General features: G+C 39.2%; 1 protein-coding gene across 1 annotated transcript; it reads right to left on the bottom strand.

Moving 5' to 3' along the window:
* Positions 1–574: 574 nt before the first annotated feature.
* ehd1a (EH-domain containing 1a) lies at positions 575–18,824 on the bottom strand. Its single transcript, XM_008420410.3, has 6 exons — positions 18,025–18,824; positions 12,151–12,248; positions 5,282–5,523; positions 4,465–4,635; positions 2,498–2,662; positions 575–1,702 (listed from the first exon to the last, which is right to left on the bottom strand). The coding sequence occupies exons 1-6, from the start codon at positions 18,411–18,413 to the stop codon at positions 1,166–1,168; spliced, it is 1,602 nt and encodes a 533-aa protein (XP_008418632.1). The 5' UTR covers positions 18,414–18,824; the 3' UTR covers positions 575–1,165.
* Between the last annotated feature and the right edge of the window lie 4,997 nt (positions 18,825–23,821).

The raw sequence follows: 23,821 nt of genomic DNA on the forward strand, positions 1-23,821 counted from the left end.
AGGGCGCCTCTGCACTCCTACGGGTGAAACCTGACCACCATGTGAAGCCGACAGCCTTGAGTCACGCTGGAGCAAACTGGGCGTTTGTGAAACAGAAAATGCGTGACCGTGAGTAGAACGTCTGAATGAAACGTAGCATTGTTTTAAGGCGGGAACTGACGCTCTCAGCTGCGATTCAGCCCCACGCCAGAGTGGAGGGAGAGAAACCTCAGTGGTGTGTTTACATGGCTAAACAATCATCCGGCAGCACTCAGAGCCAAGAGAATCACTTGATGAATGAATATCAGACTTTTACAGGGTGCACTTCCGGTTCTGTTTATTCTTAGTGCTGCTCAGTCTGCGCTTGGACTGACATTTTCTAAATCATCTTCATGCGTCCTCAGACTCCGCTAGAGAAAGTCAAGTGTCTGCCTGTTTCCACTGGTTCAGAAATATGCGGCCAGAAGTAACTTCATGGTTAGATGACCTTATACGTCCTCCGCTGGCTAGCTTTGGGCTTCCTGGCCTGCAGGGGGCAAACGAACACACAAAAACACCTCAGCAACAAATTAAAAGCACAAAGACCGTGACTCAGTTCAAGTTAATTCAGCAAATATTTATTTATTTTTCATATTTATTAGCTTTAAAGGCTTTGAATAAGGCTTTCTTTTAACACACCATAAATCAGTGTCTTCAGAAAGCACAAGTCTCACAGTACAGAACTCCTTTTCATTCATCTGGCAAAATAACAAAAAGGGAAGCATTTGGAAAGAGTAAAAGTTTAACAGTCAGGAAATACAAAAATATAAAGTAATTCTAACAACTGTTTCATTTCATTTCCTCTTTCTCTCTCTCCAAATGGAAAAACAAAACTATATATCTTTGGATCAACTTATTATAATAGGACTGTATACTTATTAGACATGTTTACACAGGATTCATGAATCCACATTCAGGCCTTTCACTCCATAAACCCATTCTGTCCTTTCATCACCTCCCCACATACAAATCTGAATATTCACCCTTCCTCCCCCTCCCCCCCCAGAAACACTCCAGTCTCTCTCTGGTGAAGCACGTTGCAGCGCCGCCTCGTCCCAGTGTGTCAGGAAGACGAAGCTGTTCATGCTTGTGGTTGAACGTTTGGCACTGAGAGTCCTGAACATGAGTGTTGATGCAGCCGACCTTCTTAATCTTGCAGCGAATTCCCTGGGCGTTTGGACGGAGGCACGAGGTGATTGGGCAGCTCAGCCGGCAGCTCGTGACCCTCGAGCTTCACCTTGATCAAGTGATTGGCCAGGGCAAACTCCTCGTCGTCAAGGTAGCCATCTTTATCCACGTCGGCCAGCTTCCAGATCTTTCCCAGAACCGTGTTGGGCAGCTTGGACTTCAGCATCTCCTTCTTGGCAGCGGCACCGGACACTTTGCCGTTGATGGGAGAGAGGGTGTAGAAGATCTCGTCGTACGTAGGCTTGTCGCGCCCCACCACCCACTCCAGCTCATCGATGCCTTCGCTGGCACCCTCACCGTAACCGTGGCCAAACGGCCCACTCATGGTTCCCTCAAACGCACCACCCTTGACGGTCTGGCTCGGCATAGCAGACTCCTCCTGGCGCACCATCGCCATGAGGCGGGCGATGTCGTTGGCCAGCATGTCCTCCACGGCCTCGAGCAGTTTGGGCTTCAGCGACGCAAACTTGGTGAAGTCCTGGCCGTTCAGCAGCTCCTGAAAGGAAACAAAACAGGAATTGAAGATAGAAATAGATCAGTCTTCAAGAGTGACCAATGGAAGCAGTGAACAAGAAGCAGGATTTCCTGAGAAACCAGGAAAAATAAATCCCATCCCCATCCCGGTCCTTCCTGGAGGGCAGAGGCAGGAAACCAGGGCAGAGATGTGAGGAGTAAAGGTTCGGAGGTCATTGTACTCTATAGGTTTTTTTCTACTTCGCATGCAGCACACAATTTAAATGAGTCTGTGACTAAGGGTGTTTTCACACCTGTTAGTGCAGTAGAGTCGGTTTGATGGGGGACCAAATTTGTAACTTTTGTTACATTTTCAGCTGGTGCGGTTCGCCTTCACACGGCTCTGTATTAAATGAATCAACCAAGAACTACTGAAGAAAACATGAAAACTCATGAGCAACATTTCCTTCTTCCCGAAATGTAAACAAAAATGGAATGGTGTCAAATTTTAGCAGCTGTAGCATTTCTATTTTGACTATGGTAAAAGACCACAAGCCATTTTTCCTGCTAGTACTAGACTCACGTTTTGATTGTATTTACCCAGCATGCCCTGGGCTATAATTAGCTTCTCCAGTCTGCTTGCATTGGAACCGCACCAGAGTTCACTTCAAGTGAACTGAGAAATGTTTAGGCAGACCAGAGTTTGATTACAGACCCACACCTCCCCAATCTCACCGAACTTTCTATGCAAATGAATTAGAGTTGGATTAATGTGAACTAAGCAGGGTTGACGTGAATCAACCCTTCGCTTGCTCCCACATTTCTTTTTCTCTCTCACCTGCATCTTTGCAAGGTTGGGGAAGTCTCCAGGTGAGATCTGGTGCTCCTTCTCTATTTTCTGGTAGATCTCTCCCAGGTTGGCGATCAGCTCCTTCTTCTTGGAGTCTTTCCCGAACATGCTGGGCATCTCCTTTTTCAGGGAGCTGATGATGTAGGCCTGCACCTGGAAGACAACATTGAAAAGAAAATGGTTTTAGCATACAGGCTAAAAATGTTTATTTTGCATATTTAAAATTTCTTCTGGTTCCAATGTTCTAAAGTTCATTAGAAATGAAAATTTGATCTTTTACAGGGAGTATTTACACTATTATGCCATTACCAAAATATTACTTAAATGCAATGTTAAAAAACAGCATTATTATCATTCATTGCAATAACGTCCGGGACAATTTATTGTCCAAGAAAATATGTTAACGTGACAGGCCTACGTTCAATCGTTATCTGTCATGAACATGCTGGATTTGAAAACATTGGTTTCCTTTTAGAAATCTCACAATTACATGAAGATCTGGCTATTAATCCCAGCCGTGCTGATCATTAAATACAAGATAGACCATTTAAAATGTCAACTATTGTCACTATTTGAAAATAAAAGTAAACCTGAGTTTCAGCGTGATGGCTCCGCTTCCTTAGCCAGACTTCGCCTCTGATCTTAATATAAATAACCAAGAAGGCAAAAAAAAAAAAAAAAAAATCTTGTCTTTACACTTTTAAATGACAATCAGATCTGGCCCAAATAGCCAGGTCAAAAATGACACGTACACTTCAGCTTTTTTATCCTGGTTGACCAAAATCAGTGTTGATTGTTTCATGTTGCTTTTAATTTCTATGCAGAAACACTGAGTTGGTTTTGACTGAAATGTGCCATTTAAATAAGGCTTCCTTGCCTGTTGCATTTCTTTTTGTTTGTGGTTGATGACAAAAAGCTTCCAAGTTGCACAACAGAGACCACTTTCTGTGTAGCAACTTTGTCATGAGTGGAGAAAACATTTATATGGTGCAAGAGAATTAGAAAGACAATAAAATGAGCAATAAGACTGGAGGAGAAGACACACCTTTCTGATAGCGGTGATCTTCAATCAAGTTAAGTCAACTTCAGGTAATTTTAGTGGATCTTGGTTCATGAATCCAGCAGAGTTTGACGATTACTGTGCCACACAGACGGACATTGTGTTTCCTTGCAGCAGTGGTGATATTTCTTTTCAGCAATATGCTCACATCAACACCTCTTAAAAAACAACAATAAAGCTACAAAACTGAACAGTTCTCACTTGCAGTCACACTTTTCCCTTAAACAAGACAAGGCTATGTAAAAATGTTTCAATTCATTAGCAAAAAAAAGAAACGAAAGAAAAATGACTGACTATAAGCTAAGACCTAGAGATGATTAGTCTGACTAATCAATAATTTGTTGAAATTATATTAGGTGTTTTTGATATTTTTCTTAAACGTCTGTATTAGAATAAAAATTGTTCACATTTTTACAGTACTACAATGATTATTGAGTATTTTAATTTAGTATTAATTGAGTGTTTTCTGTGTGTAATGAAAGCAATTACAATATACGTCACATTTTAACATATCTGTATACATAAAATAAAAGTGTGGTACTAATTTCAGTCCAATTAAACTCCATCCCTCCTTGGCTGTTAAGGAAATGAAACGTTCCTAGAAAACAGACATGATAAAAATCCTAATGGTTCAAAAATGCCTTATTTCCTTTTTGCTTGTGGTTTATGACCAAATCAGCCAAGGCGTGGCAACTGAAGGAGCGCCACCAATCACTCTTATTAATTTAACAATGTATTAAAACCACAGTAAGCTAAGAGCTGGAATTATGTTTTAAGAAAAGGAAACCAGATGATATTTTTGTTCAATATTTTGTGCTAATATAGTGAGATTTTGACCCAACATTAGATTGGTTTGCTGGTGTCACTGAGTCCCTCTGATCTTGTTGATACCAACCTTAGCAAGCCGTGCCCTTTTGATGAGATCATTCAGTTTACGCAGAGCAGCGTTGCGTGGCAAAGACTGGATGTCCAAGAACAGGTCCTGCTCCTCGGCCTCAAACAGCTTCCTGTTATCAGGAACCAGCAGCGGCTGAGCCCAGAATGACCCGATGTACACACGGACCACCTGAAATAAAGTTCCCACAGGTTAGAAACCACCGTTTCCCTCCAGTTACTCTTATCTAAGGACATTTGATCAGAGGTCACAAACGTGACAGCGGAACAGTTGTTGCACAAAAAGCGGAAAATAGGATGTGACACAATGTGGAAACAGTGAAGCAAAAATAAAATGATAGAAGGGGCGTTTTGTGGTTCATTTCCTGCTTAAAACCTCCTCAATGCAATTTTGGGTGAAAGTCAATGAATAATGATCAGCAGGATCCAAAGGTTTCTCTGGGTGATGAATACGGCTCTGGATCAAACATTAACCCGACAGTCAGGAAGAATCATAAGACCGTGTCACATGATGCGACATGGGATTTGAAAATGGTGTGATTAAAACCGTTTTTCGCTTTCATTACAGTCAGGTGTGAACATCACAAAAGGAAAAATCAAAAATGTCAGAAAACACAAGTTTTCTCGCCTTCTTTACTGGACAATGTCTGTCCAGACCTGCCAAAGGTGGTCAGTCTGGTCAGTTATCTAAAGCTCAGTCTGTCAAACTGCTAATTAGTCATTTTGTAGTTTCAGTGCAAAGTAAACTGACAATTTAACAATATCCCCACAAAATGATCAAGCTTAGGAATTTGATACAGACAAAACAAAATCTTTACCTCAGGTGTGTTGATGATTTTTCCCAGTGACCACATCAGCGCTCCGTAGACCCTCATCAGCTGCTGAGTGCTAATCTGATCCGCCTTGTTCAGCACCACGCGCATCTTGTCCTCGTGGTTCTTGAGGGCTCGGATCACCTCGGAGAACTCGTCGGAGATGTCCAGCTTGTGGGCGTCGAACAGCAGGATTATGCGGTCCACGCGCTCAGCGAACCACTCGAGCACCGCCGCAAAGTCGTAACCTGGAGAGAAGAGGAGGGGTGAGGGTGAGTCGTTTATTTTGTGCCGTAGACCCAACTTTCTCTGCATTTGAGGTATGCGTTTAACAGCTTTACACCTAGAGACTGAAATCTCAGCCCATTCTTCTTTGCCACATAGTTTAGGTTCAGTGAGGCCTCTCTAACACACGAATATGCTTTGATCGAGTCCACTCCATTGTTGCTTCGGCAGCCATTGTGCTGCCGGAAGGGAAACTACTGCCTCTGCCTCAACTCTGTTCTGCTCTGCCGTCTGGTCAGCTTCACTTACCTGGAAGAAAAGCATCAGCCCCCAGCATGATACTGCTACCACCATGTTTCAAAGAGGGAACAGCGTGTTCAGGATGATGTGCAATCTTCATTTCACTCCACACAACATTCTGGATCCAGCTCAAAAATAATAATTTTAGTCTCTTCTAATCACAGCATCTTCTTTCACCGACTGTTGTGTGCTAAATGAAAACAGGACTTCTTAATGTTTGCCTTTAACAAAAGCTTTTGTCTTGCTATTTTTACATAAATGTATATTCTCCAATCTGAGCTGCTGACCAAAGTTATGACCCTCTTATCTGCTTTCTGTGGAAGGCTGCTTTAACATAAAAATCGCTTTTATCGCACTTACGTTCCACATACCTGAAACTGGTGCATGACTTGACGTATTAGTAAATTAAGATATCCAATTACACTGATACAGATGTCACATTTACCATCATTTTCTATGGAAACCTTAATTCAAGATGTCTGCAATTACTGACTAAAACATATTTCAGATAACAGTGATGACTAGTCAAAGTAAAAGGACTAGCTATTCTAATTAAATATATGATACAAAATATTAAGTCTATTTTTAGACAGGAGATCTACAGATTTGACCAGTCTAAATTAAATGACTAATTTAGAGATATCTGGAACTAAAATTTAGATTAGTCACAATTCCTGTTAATATCTCTAAATGAGTCTTTATCTTTAATTAGCTTTTCTATTTCAGATATCTTGAATTAAAATTCAAGATAGTCCTAGTGTAGTTTTCTCTAGTCAAAATGTCTTTTTTAGATATCTAGAATGTAATTACCAATAGTCAGATGGAACTGATTTTATGTTAAAATGGCCTGCCATAGAGTGTCTGACTAATGCTCTCCATAATCTGTGAGGCTGTTAGCTGGATGACCTTGTTGTTGGTAAGGCTAGTTTTTGGCAAACTTTTAGATATAATTGAACATTTGTTCACAAGATGTGAACACTGTGTACACTGGATTTCATTTGTCTGTATGTGATCTTGATCAAGTGAAATAATTCGAATGTACTCCAATTCAATGTCATGTTGCTCAAGTGATGTTTACAAAAGACTTTCAAAAGGCGTCTTTTCTTACCTGGTTAACATTTAACCAGGTGCTTTAAGTTAACAGAGCAGGTCTATCAAGGTAAAGACTGTCAAGAGCCTTCAGGACAATCTGACTTGTTAATGAACAGCACGTTCTGAAACAGCTCTTTGTATACCTAAAAAATGTTAGCAATAAAAAAATAATAAAAATAAGCATGAGCTGCTGAGATCAAAATGCCACAGAGGGGATGAATGCAACTACAAAGTTAACATTCAAAGCAGCGCAAGAGGCAGCAGAGAGAAAGTCAGGAGTTGTGGTTTCGATTAGTTCTTGTGTATCATCTGATCGGAGAAGAATGCAGCTGGTGTAAAAACTCATCTCAGCTGCGGTTCAAACGCCACCAGATCTGCTGCACATACATTCCAACATGGCTTCCTTTGTCCCCCTCTGAAAATACCTCAGAAGAGACAAAGACAGAGGAGAGGGGAGAGACTGCAGAGGGCGAGATGGGGGCGAGTGAAAGTGAAAGTATGAGAGAAGTGTAAATAGAGGAGAGCAACGTAGGAGGCAGCTGCACTTTGAGCAGAAAAGAGTGAAACTGCGTGTCCACTGAGGGAAATGAAAGGGAGTATATGGAATCCAAAAGCCCAGAAGGCAGCCAGTCCAATGTTCATTCCCTCATGAGCTGGATTTGAAACCCACTTCAGGGAGTCAGACACACAGACAGCTGCTGAGGCCCAGACTGACTTGTAGCGCATAGCATCAACAGCTGAGAGGCCTCTGCCGTCCTGCAGGGACACGACAAGATAAAGCCAGAAACCCATGACAAACATGAACAGAGATCCAAATAAATATCAGTGAGCATCTAGTGAACGTTTAGATCAACTCCCTGTTTAAGACAGTAGTTCTCTAATTTATAACAGGAAAAACCAAGATGGCCTAGTAGCTCTTATTGTGACATATTTTAAAACCATACTGCAGCAGAGCTTAGACTTTTTCAGATTGTTGTGTAATTTTATGAGTGACGGTCATTTCTTAGCTTTGGTCGTTTCGTGGTCAGTTCTTTCCACGTACAAAATTGTGTCGCCTACCACAAGATGTTTCACTTTTACAACTGGTGACTTAAAGGGATTTTCCATATTTTAATCATAGTCTACAGTTAGGCCGAATGACAGTTTAAATGCATATTGTTTTCATTTTATTTCATAGAAACTAACACATTTGTTGTTGGCAGAATTAACAGAAAAGTCTCTCAGGCGGAACTGGAACTGGCAAAGTCTGAGGTTTCCCACCAAAGTGGACGTCCGAATCCAACATGGCCGCATCGCATTGAAAAGTTTATTACAGTCAGATTAAAAAATATATTTATTTGCACTTTGATTTTATTGCATCATTTTTCCAGAGCTGCACAATATTTGAAAGAGTATTGATCCTGATACTGATGTGTGCAATAGTGCAATCACAAAGAATTGCTGGGATGAGATATTTGCTCATCTCAAGTGCCATTTATTGCCAATAATGACTCTGTATTGTTGGACGTAGTTTCACGGCTCTTGATGTCCAATCTTCATGTATTTTTAGTGATGAGATGTGAATGCTCACAAAGAAGTGGGGACATTTCGTTCATAAAAAACACAATTATGGGATAATTATTCATTAATATTATGGTTGTAGCTTGATGTAGATGCTAAAACCCTAAATCTTGTACAGGCAATACAGTTTTTCCATCCATAACCAAATGCATGTTACTGTTCTTTTTCTTATATGTACATCCTGCATTTTACTGAACTTTTATTGCATTGCTGGCTTAACATAACTTCCCTTACTTCTTTTCCTGTAGACCATAGAGTAGAAACGGAGCCTTACTACAGGGCCTCTTAAATGACAATGTGGCCACAGTGTTCAAAAGAACTGAGTGTAGAAAAATGCATCATCATTGCTGGCAGCAGTTACTTTGGTCGCTAACCACATCATTGAGCAAGAAACAACTGGCTGGACCTGGAAAGCTGCCGAGTTGATTTCTGTTTGATATTGTTCTCAGATTAAAGTTTTGACTTTTAAAACAGCATAATTCTCCAAATTGTTCATATGTATCGCATTAAAACCACAGAATAAAAGACAATTCAAGTACCATCAGGAGTTCCTGAGCTGCAGCTTGAGAACCTTTGGAGATAAAAGTTTGAAGGACATTTATCCGTTTTACTTTCAAATCAGTGTGTTAACTATAAATAAAGAGCTTTGGTTGATTTGGAAAACAACTAGAAAGGCCAGTTTTATGCTGGTGCAAATACATTTGGGTATATTTGTAAAGTAAACATTTGAGAGACCAATCAGCGTCGTCACTTAATTATTGGCACTTTTTCTTGAAAATCTTGATTTGATTTCTCAGAATATATAACTCTACTGTTTTCTCAGAAGGGATTTAAAGTGCTACTGGAAAATGACAGATCAGAGGTAACTATGGGAAAGTCGCCAGATAGTTCTGCAAAAATCACAGTTTCACTATAGCTTTGGTAACTTCATAGCTTAGTCAGGAACAAGAACCGAGGCGTACATGCTGGCCTAATCAAAAAAAAAGCACACAGAGTTTCTCAACAGGAGGGAAGCATTCATGAGTTGGATTTTACAGTTTCAATGCCTTTGGGAGTTTTACTGAAGCTTCTTCAGATGAGCAGGTTTGAATTAAGAATGAAGTGCTGCTGGAATATATCAGACAAGAAGCGATGTAAAGTTTCCTGCAAAAAAGGTCCAGACAAGCATGTGCCCGTCACAGATGAGCTGCACAGCCTAACCACGTCTGTTTTTATTCGACACAGACCGTACAGTATGTCTGGATTACCCTACTGTAGCCATGTTTATACAGATACAGAGTCCGGGATGACGTGCATTCAGAAAAGGCTGAGAGTAGGAATGTGTAAGTGTGTATGAATAGAAAAAAAAAACGGAGGAAATCTTGGATTTACTCTACTCCTCCGTCAGAGAAGGTCACCTCAACCTGAGCCAGCCTTTTCATTCATACAAACACCTGCAACTACGGACACGCTTCGTCATAGCAACAAAACAAACACACTGCTCATAAAACTTTTGGGACGTTCAGCTTTCGGGTAAAACTTCAGGATGAACCTAAAATGCACTGCAACCTTTAGAGGTGACCTTAATTTGACCTTCTCTGAACTACTGAATGAACACGTTCGGTGTTTCAGTTCTCCGACAAGGAGCTTAAAACTGCAAAACTCACAACAGGCGTTTGATCCACAAATCGACCGATAAACTTCTCGGTTCAATCAGCTGGTATCTAAACAGCCTTCCTCATCATGTTCACATTTTGATATCAAGAGACGAAGACGACGCCCAACATCTGATCAACAGCACCTCGGCACGGCGAGGCTTCAGACAGGAGGTTCCCAGATGAAGTGGCTCAGAATCAAGGTTGAAACAGAGAGAGACTGAAAGAGTCACCCGCCACTGCTGTTGGCTTTTGTTTCAATGCTCTGCTTAAGATAAGTAGAAATATACAATGGTGCTTTCCTTCATTTTCATGATACATCTTTTTTTTTCCCCCATTTTCTTGAAGTTTCATCCAAAAGCCAAATATCCCTAACTTTTTGAGAGTAGTGTGTGCAACATTATCACGACATTCATCTCCTTTAAGAACTTCAAAACTAAATTTTAATTCAAAGCGACCTTTAAGTAGAAGTGTCTGAATACAGTGCGCTGCAAAAGTATTCACACACTTTGAACTTTTCTACATTTTTGTCAAGTTACAACCACAAACATGAATGTATTTTACCATGATATATCAGCAGAACATATTTGTTCTACAAGATTTGCTCATCTTATCAAAATTCCTCAATTTCAGTCGGAAGAAGAAGAAAAAAAATTATCCAGAGCATCTTCCTCAACTCTTAACAGAACTTCTTATAACTTTCTTCTTGACATAAAGGCCAGATTTGTGGATTGCAAGTGGTGCTCTTGAATCTCTGCAGCTCCTCCAGAGACACAATGGGCCACGCGGCTGCGTCTCTAAACAAAACTTTTGTCTGGCTCATTTTTTTAGGTGACGGATTTAACAGTGCTCAAGTTTATAACCTAACTCGTGCTTTGAACTGCAGCATCATTTTCTCCATGATGCTGCCGTTCCCTCACATTTTCCCTTACTAAAATGTGACTTCTGAAGTAAACTAGTAAAAGGCAAAATTTAAAACACACACACTTTACTTTTGTAATTTAAAAAAGTTGAAAGACCATGTACATAATTCATGCCACTATCTAATAGACTATATGTTGATCCATCATATAAAAGACAAATAAAACAGGTTAGAGGTTGCAAAAAGAAATGAAAAACTATAGATAGTATAACTAGTTTTGCATTTGACATTAGCTTAAAAAACTAAACTAAACTTCTTGGCATTTTTTTATTTGTGTGTTGCTTCCTCCTCTGAGAAATCAGAGACATTTAGAGCAGACTGATGGGACTTTGCCATTTCACTTCACTTCCTATAACCAAGCAACAAAAACAAAGCCTCACTGCTTGTATGTGCATTTCCTCATAAACTAACTATAAATCAGGTACAAAAAGCAGAAGCTTTGATCAGTGGTATTCTTATCTTCTCTGCATGTTTTGTAAGCTCACTAAAAGCTTTTTTTAAAAAGCACATATGCAGCAGCGACCTAATGACCTTAAAGGTCAGGCTGTTGTGGCAGCAAGTGGAAAAATATGCAATGTTTTAATCAAACAGCACACTGGGAAATAAAAATTACCGCACAGGGCTACAAAAGACAAAAATAACCAGAGGATCAAAATCTGAGGTTTTCCCTTGTGGGTTAAAGAAAGGGCAGCATTAATAACGGTACATACAGAAGATGCCATAGGTACCTCCACGCAGAAAGGCAGGAAATGAGCTTCAAAGTGTTACACGGCCTCTCCTCGTTTCTGCCGAGCTGTGTGCTTCTCTGCCGCACTGACAAGACCTAGTTATGCTTTGCCTTCTGGGCGTCAGAGGAGTTAAATACAGGTTTGACAGCACTCTGAGCAGACTGCTACAGTTTCAGTGCAGGCGCACTTGGCGAGCAACAAAGCACTTAAAAAAGAGGACAAATATAACAATGCTTTCTTTTTATATCTGAACTCATTACTTCCTCTTGGTTTATTTTGCATTTGTGCAAGGCTGTATATTTTCACCACTTAGGGGTTTTTGATCAGAGGGTGTGGCATGGTGCAACTAACACAAGTGAATGTGTGTGTGTGTGTGTGTGTGTGTGTGTGTGTGTGTGAGAGAGAGAAGCAGACCTCTGCTTATTCTCTGTTTTTCTCCAGACAGGATTCCAGGAGTATCAATGATGCTGATGCTTTCCAGGACGGGATTGGGCATCTGGGCACACATGAATCTAGACAAAGAACGGAGAGGAGAGTAAATTAGAGAGACAAAAACGAAAGCAGAGAGAGGGATAGGGGCACCAAGAGAGGAGAAAACCAGTTGAGTGAGGTTGTTCTAACACAAACTTGGCTTTTATGAGCAAACTGAAGTTATTCACTTCTTTGTCTCTAAAAGGTCATCATTTATCCCTTATTTAGCATTACAAAACAAAATTGTTCTCGTTTAATCCTTGGCAAAATGGTTTGCAAAAACATTTTTATTTCATCAACGTCATAAGTATTAAGTTATATTTTGCAATTTATTATTTAATGTTTAAAACTTAAAGTTATTTTTGAAAGTAGGAGAAAGCTTAACTTTTCTAATCGCCGTTATATTATATCAAGCATGAAATTGCTGAAGAAAATGAAAAAAAACCATCACACCCCAAAGCTGCAACCACAAAAATGTTACATTACTGATTATATTGCAATTTTTCAACATTCATCTAAGCTTGTATTACAGTTTTGGGTGAATTTAAAAACAATTCATCCAAATTGTCTGGAAACATCCATAATCATGCAACCTGAACAGACTTTTCCAGACTGTGTGGGAACACAAACACGTATTTAGAGGTATAAACGGTCGTAAAGAAGCAGGTAATGTTTGTATACTCTACAGTGAAGACTCTGTACAGATCTAATACACAAACATTAATCAAGCTTGACCGGTTAATTGAGCTCACGTTGAAACTTTAACTGTCGTTTGTGTATTTTTCTAACAACAAAAGTGAGACAACATGGCTACTGATTTTCCAACAGCATAAAGACAATGATGTAAGGAAGATGAATATGGAAATTATTGGAACAACAAACAATAAATCTTAAAATTGTAGGCCTTACTCCTTCCCAGATCAACATGATTTACAACAGCGGAGCGCCTCAGGATGTTCACAGGCCTTTAAACCTTAAAGGGGAGTCGCACACGCCAACAGAAATCTGAAGAGCAGATGCACACATGCCAGAAAGCGTGGGAGAAGATGACTTGTTTAATACCAAAACACACAGACCCACTCAGGACAAAGAGTTAGATTGTTAGGACACCCCATAGCTGAGAGTATTATGTCTCACTCTGCTGCCCCTTCAGCCAAACAGAACCGATACTCACAGCATGAGCTCAGAGGCAACAGGTCATAAGACTGGGAAAACCATGCTTTCACATTCCTGCTCCAACCGCACAAACACTACTAACCCCAACAGAGGTCCTGCACCACATTCAAGATGGAAATGGAAAAATTGACCAAGATCCAGGCAAAAAAAAAAAAAGAAGGTAGGAAAATGACTCCTTCCATTGAGAGCTGAAGAGTGGTGTCACCTTACAGTGACACTGCTAGGAAAAGATAGCAGCAGTTCTGTTTTTTCCTCTCCTTCTCCCTCGGATCTTTTATCAAATGTCATTCAGTTGGAAAAATGTTTTAAAATTTCCATCGAACTGTCTCTGCTGTGCTTTGCGGGACAAAATGCTCGGATCAAGTTAAGCTGCAATTCCCAGAAACACTGAAACAATGTGCAGATACAGAGACAAGAACTCATCTACTGTGTGATCATTTATCATAAAAGCTGGAGAACAACTGTCACTGTTGGGACAGTTCAGGATGAGGACAAAGGAAAACATTTAACATCATATCTGGAATTTTCTCCTCCAGTCATGACACACACCTCCTGACCTTCAGCCTTCTTTCTCATCGTAACCTCAGCTTCCCATATTGCAGAGGAAACAGGCCAGCTATCACTCGCACTGGAAACGTGACCAATTGCAATTTTCCACATTTGTTCCTTCAAAAAAAGAAAAAAAAAAATCTGAATCATGATTTTTTTGTTTTGTTTCCAGTTGTCTATAAAAATATCCAGGTACCTTTCTTGTGTATTATAGAAGCACACCGTGAGGCTTCGCAAGACTCCGGCCCGGACTCAGTAAAGAGCAAAGTCAGCGCCCTGGAACAACAGGACGGGATGGAGCCGGACAGTGTGGGCCAGAGCGGAACCTAAGCTTTGCTGACTCCAGTTTACTGACTAACGGCTTACAGAAAACACAGAAATACACTGGAGCCCACAGACTGCAGCGGCACAAAAAGTACATCAGAACCAAAAAGCACACGCCTTCTTGTCAGGAGTTTTATTAGTACTATTGAGTTAATTCTGAGGACACTTGGTTGAAAAAAAAAAAGCTAATCAGAAACAACGTAAGGTTTCCTCAAAAGCAGGTGCTGAAGGTGTGAGAACCTCATGACTGATTTCTGTTTATGCTCTTCATAAATAACTGCTTACACTGAAGGTAGGACCCACCTGAGCCTGGTAGTTAAAGGCTAATCTGCAGACTGAATAACTATGGTTAAAAGCTGCACAGAAGGGCTGACATCACAATCTCATCAACTCAGCCAATTAAGAGTCTGATCCTTGATTTTCTATAGTCACCTTTTAGAAAAGGCAGAACTACAGCAGCTGATGCAACATAATTAAGTGAAAATTTCAGATGAAATGTGCTACTACTTGTCCAGACCAGCTGAAACACTAAATGTAGATTACAGTTACTAATGTGTACAATATTAAACCCCATGGAGCCAACAACACTACAAAATTAAGCCTAATAAGAAAGTATGCGTTTGTGTTTCAGAGTTTATGTTCTAGCTGCAATGTGCTTTTGATTAATCTTGATAAGATTGCTGTGGATGTAAAAAATAGTCACCATATGGAAACTATGATGCATTCTGGCCTTAAAACTAATATTTTCATGTTTTAGTGACAACAGAATAATTTCTAATCAATTGGTATTGAAGAAAAAACTGTTTCCAATATTTAAATTGAACAAGTTCTGGGTGGTTCTAAGGGCACCGATTGGTCTCGAGGATTAAGAAAGTAACTTTTATATAAATGTGTTTACATAAATGTTAAAACTGCCACTCTGTTTTGGCAGTTTTTATGAGAAATAATATGTGAACGAAAATAAGAAACAAATAACATTTTAATTAAATAGAGCTCCTCCACCTCCCTCCTGTGATTCTACAGAAATATGCATCACTCAGTAAGAAAACCAATCAGGGGCAGAAGGAGGGTCTTGGTGCTGTCAATCCCTCTCGTATACACAATGCTCAAGATTGTCAGTCTGCTGCAGCTGTCCCAGGAATGACAACTAGTTTTAGCATTCATGGCAGGCTCCGTTGTGGGGGAGGAGCTGTAGCGTAGCAGAGTGTAAGGATGAGGGTGTCAGCACCATAGGGTGATTGACAACACCCAGACCCTCCTCCAGTTGTTTCTAACCAAGCAGAGTATTTCTGAAAATGGCAGGGAGAAAATAATAGAGGAGCTCAAATTTCCTTCACAGCTCATCTGTTTCATATTATAGTTGGACAGTGACTGTTTTAACAAATATGCAATAAATATTTTTCATGAGTTACCTACTGCAGCTTTAAAACATAAACCAGCTTTATGATTCTGAAAAACATAAATAAATCACAAACTGGAGTTATCCTGCTTCATAGTTGAGGAGTCAGGTGAATTCCTGTTCTAAATCAGAAGTATCTGGTCCAATTAATCAACAATAGACCTACAACTCTATAATGACAGAGTTTTTAACAAACATTTCATTTATCTTAAGCACAGCTTCAAATATTCACCAATTAGCCTGAGACAAAGATGCAGACTGAATTCAATAAAACTATGTAATGTGAAAGTACTTGACCCAACAACTTGACAAATGATGTGACAACAAACAATAAGCCATTGTCTAAATTAAGTCTTATCCGCTTTCCTTTTTAGTCTTTAATGAAGTTTGAGAGATAAATAATGTCTGACAAAACCAACACTTCCTACTCTTTTAAAGCGATACGTGAATTACAATTATTACACTTTCTCCATTATGAATGATGGTTACTTGGCAGACATTAGCTCCCATTGAAGATAAGGACAACACTCCACATAATTCCAGGAAGGAATGTCAAAGGATATTGATAATAGGAAAGAGGCCCAACTGAGCAAGTCCCAACTTGAGTGTTTATCTTACTACCACTCATGGCAACATAACAAACAATCTGATGTCGACAGCAAATTAAGATTACAATAACTAAACAAAACCAGACTGCACAGTGTTCTGGCTATCTATTTAGCTGGATGTTTCTCTGTGGTTGACATTATCTGGAAGATGGGAGATTCCCACATGCTGAACCAGGAAGTGACATCATGTTATAGGATGTCTGAGCTCATAAGACATTCAGACATTGTATAACAAGATCAGGTGTTTTAGCTTTAAGCAAGCAGTCATACCTTGGCTCTCCGAGCCCGACTGGGAGGAGCTCATTTGATACAGCTAGCGGAAAACTGGGGGAAGTTTCAAGTGTCTCTGGATTTCACTTCAACTTAAGTCATATCACTGTTTTTATTTAAAACCATTCCTAATATGCAATATTCATTTGTGTCAGCAAGTTCAAAAAGAAACCTGACCTGGGAAAGACCTCTGACTCTTCTGAGGTTTAGGAAAGACTTAAGTCATTCATAAGATGGGAAAATCCATCCCAACAATCCTATGGGAAGCGCTCTGGAATGTCCCAAGCAATCTGGATAATCACTCTCACAGAACGACTTCCCATGAGCCAAATTAATTAACAAAAATGAAACATCTGTTAGCTGTACAGTCACACCACCACACTGTATATAGATAGTAAAACATTTAACCCTCTGTGACTTTATAGGACACAAACAGCAAGTTTATAAGAGGTTGGTTTCATCTCCTGTTTTACTTTGAAAAGCAAATTAACAGCAATTTCTAGGAAGCATTTATTCAGACGTTTGTAAAACATGGGATACCTCACAAGGGTTTGAGTGAAAATTAAGAGGGCTTAGAAGTTTATAACACAGTGAAACTTTCTCAAAGTTTGGGATGAATTTAGTTCAGGAATCCCACTTCATTTTGAATTAATATTAGAACCAGATATGATCTTTAAAGCGAGATATCAGAGCAAATTAACTTTAAGGGGAAAACTGAGAGCCTATTCTTATAGATCTTAGATATTTGGCCAAACAATTTACTTTCTTGGCAAACAACTGAATCAAAGACATCTACGCAACCTCGCATTGAAACACAGCTGAGCCTAGTCATAGGAGCTGGCTGGTGTTGTAATACTTAATACAGCAGGAGGGACCTGAAACTTATGGCCCTGGCTTATAAGGACGCAACAAGGTCAGCATGCTGCCAAGCCGCATAGCTCACATTTATCTAGGTTCCAGGGAACATGCTTTTTCTTCAGGATCTAATCTGTCGAGAAGAATTTTGAAAAGTACTTTTAAATACTTTTAAAAAAGTATATTGCGATGTGAATTTGTACCAAAGTGAAAGGACTTCCTTTAATTTGATTAAACCATTGGAAAGCACCTTCTTTTCTCTTTGCTATAAGCACACACACAGGTGGCTCTTCCAACTGTCTACTGACACTAAATATGTGCATTCCTTGAGGATGATGAAAGGAGGAAACCTCACACTCAGGGCCCTTCGGTGAAGATTGCTCAACAGCACAATGTGAATTTGCCCAAGAAAGTAAAAAAGGTGTGGTGCATGTTAGGACTTGTAGGAGGGGGAGGGGGGGGGGAGGTTAAATCACGTATGATATGTTTGAGACTTTTCCTCCCTACACTAATTAGTGAAAACACTCACCTTCGAAGAATAACCTAAAAACTCAGGTATTACCCTTTAAACATATAAGTTTGTTTCCTAGTGAGCACTTTAAAGTTCACAGGGGTGGGAGGTGAGGGGGTTAATACCTGTTGAGAAAGGCGTTTCCAAAAGCGTTGAGTTTGCGGAAGGGCTTCTTGGGGTCCACCACCAGGGCATTACCCGGGATCACCCCGTCCTGCTCGCCGTGCATCACCGCGATGAAAGAGTCCGTGGTGGGCTCGGGGCCAATGCGCATACCGGGGAAGTCCTGCTCCATGAGGTGCCGGATGAAGGTGGTCTTACCGGTGGAGTACTGCCCAACCAGGAGCACCATTGGCTTGTTGTCGAAGTCGGCATCTTCTAGAGCCGGGGAGTGGAAGTCGTGGAATCGATACGTGTCCTCCAGCGGGAACAGTTTGGTTCGGTAAAGCTTCCGCAGCCCCTCCGACACGTTCTGGAACAGCTCGGGGTCCTTCTTCAAGGTCTTCCTGAACATGGTTGCTGGTTTTTACCCTTCAGTAGGCACACCTGTGTCGGTCTCCCCTTGAATGGTTGTCTAATTAAGCTGTGAGAGGTCTCTCACGCCGACAGGAGATTAGCTGACTGTGAGCTCGAGAGTGAAACAACGACTGGGGCGAGGTCTTGCAAGTTTAGTCCCCACCCTCCTCTTCGTTAGCTTACCAGTGGCCACGCACGAAGAGCCTTACTCATTAATGGGAGGGCTCCGTTCAGCTGACTTTAACTTAATTCAACACAGCCACCGGTGACCCACTTTGAATACCAGGCTCCCGGCGGACAGTTTCCGTCAAATGCACCGAGGCTGTGAATGGAAAAGCCGTTAAAAACCTTTTGAAAGTAGCTTCTCTCTTAGCGCTGTCAGTTAAGAAACCACCATCACCGGAAGTGTTACTTCACAATAAAAGTCTCAACGAACGAAAGCAGTAAATCCTGCATACGTCATCGGAATATTTCGAATCAACAGGTGTATGGCAGGCTAAGGTAACATATAATTAAAACAGGCCGTGTCCATGATAACTTTATGACGAGCATTAAATCATCAGATAAAAAACAAATACAGTGAATTGATATATAAATGACTGATTGAAGAAGGAAAAATATATTGCTACCTGACGTAAGTTGTGCCAATTAAACCAATAAAGTAAATTCGTCATATAAATTTGTTATTAATGTTTTATGTCGTTAAAATATTAACTAGTTAAAGTGATGCCCATTTGTTGATTAAACAGTGTCAGACATGCCTTAATTTGTCTGTTAGTAAGAAATAACATTATAAGCGGTGGTGGAGAAAGTACTCAAAAAATGTGCTTAAGTAAAAGTACAAATACACAGACAAAAATGTACACAAGTAAAAGTAAAACTACCACATTAACATTTGTACTTAAGTAAAACTAAAAAAGTACTGGCTTTTAAAAATACTTAAGTATTAAAAGTAAAAGTACTTGCTGAATCGCTAATAGAATATCATTAAGTGAACCGATTGTATTTAATTTTAATACATTAGTAATGTGCCATTTTAATGAACAATGCCACAGATAAAGCATGTTTTTATTGTGTTTACTCTGTAACATAGTTTAGACTTAGATATGTGATTCTATGCATCATAATTTCATGGATGGAAACATCTTATCTCCTGTCCTAACATAACATGAACTTCACTTTTTTTGCCACTAGTGGCAATAAAAATATTTCAAACAAGTATTTATGCATGTTATTTTCTACAAACATATATTCAATAAAAGGTTTCTAATGGTGAAGTATTTTTTCTCCTCAGATTAAAACAGGTTCTTCAAAAATAAAACACGTGGATTCAGTTGTTACAGTGAAGTGTTTCTCATTCATGCGTGTGTTTGTTACCTCATCGCATCAAATCATTTTGCACTTTTGGGATTTGTTTACATATCCCAGAGAGTTTTTGCTTTCCTCTGTCATCACTTTGTTTCCCAGCAGGAAGCATTGTCTTGATTAGTGTCTGATCCTGAAGCATCTATTCAGCATGTTGCGAATTGGTTCTGTTTTGTCCCTTTCAATGTCACAGTTAAGGACTGTGTTGCCTTTTGTGTTACAGGTTCTTACTTCATGATCATTTATGAGCTGTGAATCATGTTTCTAGAATAGGGATTAGGACATCTGTTCAGTAATATACACACTGGTCTCATTATACTTCACTTCGTCATGTCTCCTTTTGCTTTTACTTTCAAGAGGCTTCTTGGAATTACTCACTGGTTCTATAAAGCCACAGTTCAATTTCACTTTTGGTTTTATTTTTATTTCTGCCGTAACTAAATCCTCTTCTCCACCTGCTACTGGGATCTTTGGGGATTTTGCACTTGTGAAAAACATTTAAACATTTATTCCAGAAAATTACTTACCGTTTACAGGAATTGTGCATGTATTCACACACAGCATCCAGCTGCATTCCATTAAATCAGACCATTGAAAAGTTTATTTATTTCAGTCTTTTGGTGGTTTTTTATGTTCTGTTTTGTTATTTTTATCACTTAAATACTTCAAATCATCAAATGGTTTGTGTTCTTTCAGTCAGGAGAGGCTTCTCACATGGATGTCATTTGTGTTTTATCTTTCTTTTACTGTTGAATCAAAAGCACCAACTTTGGGAGAAGTCAGTAACGTCTGCAGTGTTTCAGTTTTTATATGTGGTTCTTTTGTGACATCCTGGATAAGTCTTTGATGTTATTGAAGTAATTCTGGCAGGTCTGACTCTACAGAGAAACAACTACTGAGTTTGGGTCTCTGGAGTACTAAATCCTTAAAAAAAACAATTTGCCATTCTTTCCAGACCAACAGATGTCAAAGATTTTGCTTCTTATCCATTTTTGAGATCTTTTAACTTATTTCCTTTCAAATTGGCTCAGGCCTGGCTGTGATCAGGGCTAAAGGGCATGACGGATACAAATAGTTCTTTTTAGTTAATTCATGATTTAACAAGATGGGGTGATTTTTTTTTTTTTGGACCAGGGACCAGGTTGACTTGAACAGTGCTTTTTGTATTTGCTTGGGTTATAATTGTTTGATATGAAAATGTATTTGATAATCTGAAATATTTATGTGCAAAAAAGAAACTAAAAAGCAAAAACAGAAGAAATTTGTAACGGGGCAACTAGATACTGCAGACTGCTAATTTACAGAGGGATTCATTTCTAAATGAAAAATTGAAATTAAGATTCTGAATTAATTATTTAATTATTGAATTATATACAACAGACATTTTTCACTTTTTAAATTAAATTACTGAAATAATTGGGGCTTTTAAAATCATTTTAAAATGTAGTGACCTGTGAAAGTTGAGACGTATTATGTTAAGTCATTGCATAGATATTTTTATGACAGCGACAAGCAGCATGACTGTTATCTCAGGCTGTGTGTCAGATCAGCTTAATCTGTATGGTGAGAGAAAAAAAAACACACTGACACCTTAACTGGATTTACACAATAAATTTTACTCGATAGCAACCATCAACCTTTTAATTAAAACAAACTGTAGAAGGAGCTGTGTGGCGTTTCGATGAGGAGAGGTGTCCCTCCACAGATAACAGCAGCTCCACTGGATGCCACAGTTTTTCCAAATGGAGATGCTGTTACAGCTGGTGAGACCCGCAGAAACAACACAGCTGACGGACCCGAGCAAAAGGTTTCCCCCCAGATCCGACTCTCCACTCTTCAGCTGAGAACCGAGTCAAAGCAGGAGCCTCCGTTTTACCTCCACGAGGATTAGATGGCCTTTAAATATTAACCCAGATATAATCTCTGGCATTGTTATTGTCTCATGAAGTCTGCCTGGCAGAGTCTCTGTAAAGTTGTGTGATAAAATGCTGCCCTCTTTTGTTGAACTCAGTGATCACATGAAGTCAAGTCCTAAAGTTGAGTCTCCGTGTGATAGCAGCCGCATCTGATGAATTATCACTGAAATATCATAAAGCTAATCTTGGTTTTTACAGCATCTGAGATTACATTACACCCTTTGACTCCAATAAAATCAGGGTCACTCACTCAATAAACGGGAACAGGGTGTTGAGAGCAACATGATTTGTGGCAAAAAAAAAAAAAACAACTTGAATTTGAACTCTTTTTTTTTAAGTCTTGTATTTCGGCATTAAAATAAATAATTGACTGTTCCTTTTGGAAAGCTTCATCTTTTTTTTTTCTCGCAAAATGTGACTCAATTTATCCTTGGTGAACTTTGACCTTTAACCCGTAATCTGTAAAAGAAATAAAAGCAGAGCCATAAAGTAATTCAAAGATAGGCTAAAAAGACCTTCACCCCTATTGCTGCCTTAAACTTTGCCCATCTCTATTCAGAGGATCTTTCCAATAGGAAGACTTGCTAGCACCGGTAAATTATTATGATCAAAAAGAAATAAACTGCCACATTTTCAATAATAGTTGAACAAGAAACAACAGCAAAAATCTTTTCATTATACTTTTACAGAATGTCATCTTCAAAAGATATATGATGGTATCAGTCCATTAATATCTGTGCAAACAGCCATGCATCAACTTGTTCCAAAAGAAGCAAACACGGAAATGTTTGAACCTGATCAACTTTTATTCAATTTTAACATTTTGTTTTAAAAAAATCCTTTTTGCTCCTGATTGTGAAATTTAAGCTCTCCCTTTAAGATTATATATAGAATCTTTTTTTTTTACTGTCAAAATAGCATAAATGTACCATAGCTAACCAAAACAACAATATTTTATTAACAGAAAACCAAACTAGGTCATAGGCCAAAGGTTTTCTGAAAAACAGGTTTAAAACCTGATTGACAAATAACTTCTTTTTTTTTTATTGCACATCACTTTGATAAACAAATGCAAATGAAAAAAGCTCATACTTACCAAATTAACCCTGCAAGTAAATACAAAAAGGAGGAAAAGAGACACAAACAATTACAATTGAAAGTGTGAAAGAATATCAGTGAGTGGTTGAGAGGAAAGTCTGAGCAATGGATGAACTCGTGACTGAGAGCTGCTTAAGACTGCGTGGGGTAGAGGAAAATTAATCATTACACTTACTGTAAATATGTAACAGACCCAACCTTCACATAATAGTCAGAAAATTATATAGCTTGAACACCGATGAACATACCATCCATGATAGGATCAAATCATTCAGGCCAACAGGAAGCTCATATGTCAGATTTAGAAAACAAAGGAACCAATAGAAATGTGTTTTAAAACAAATATTTCATGTTACAAGATCATAGATCAAATTTACTTCCTGTCAAACTTCCTGTTTGATGGTTTTGAGTAACTTTTATCAGAGAGTATTAAACATGCACATCCCTGGTGTGCGTATTTGATGTTTCCCAGCAATATTTTTATTTGATAAAATCCAAAAAGTGAAGGATTTGTAAATATGAAGCATCTAAAAGACATAAATTTGGCTCCAAATGCAGTGTCGCAGAGCTACTGCACATAGAAATCACTTCATATTCAGTCAGGCATCTGCAGAAATGCCTGAATTTAAGATAAAACTTTTGATATGAATGATGTCAATGATTACATCAGTCATTGCATGATTATTTAATGATCCATCCATCCATTTTCTTACACCCTTTTCCCTCAGTTGGGTGGGGAGGGGTGCTGGTGCCTATCTCCAGCTAGCGTACCGGGCGAGAGGCGGGGTCACCTGGACAGGTCGCCAGTCTGTCGCAGGGCAACACAGAGACACACAGGACACACAACCGGCACACACACACTCACACTTAGGGGCAATTTGGAGAGGCCAATTAATTATTTAATGATATATTGTAAAATTATTTTAAGAAATTAAAAAGACCAAAATGCATTCAAATTCCTTGTTCTAACCATTTATATGTCAGAATTTTGACATTAATCTAATAATTCTGAGCTTAATCTAAAAGA

The sequence above is a fragment of the Poecilia reticulata genome, chromosome 10 (assembly GCF_904066995.2).
Source record: "Poecilia reticulata chromosome 10, P_reticulata-male-v2, whole genome shotgun sequence".
NCBI lineage: Eukaryota > Metazoa > Chordata > Actinopteri > Cyprinodontiformes > Poeciliidae > Poecilia > Poecilia reticulata.

Coding starts and splice junctions, on each gene's coding strand:
- ehd1a (XM_008420410.3), bottom strand. CDS start 18,413: ATGTTCAGGAAGACCTTGAAGAAGGACCCCGAGCTGTTCCAGAACGTG. Junction 12,249..18,024: donor GGAAACGCCTTTCTCAACAG/GTATTAACCCCC, acceptor TTCTTTGTCTAG/ATTCATGTGTGCCCAGATGC. Junction 4,636..5,281: donor AAATCATCAACACACCTGAG/GTAAAGATTTTG, acceptor ACTTTATTTCAG/GTGGTCCGTGTGTACATCGG.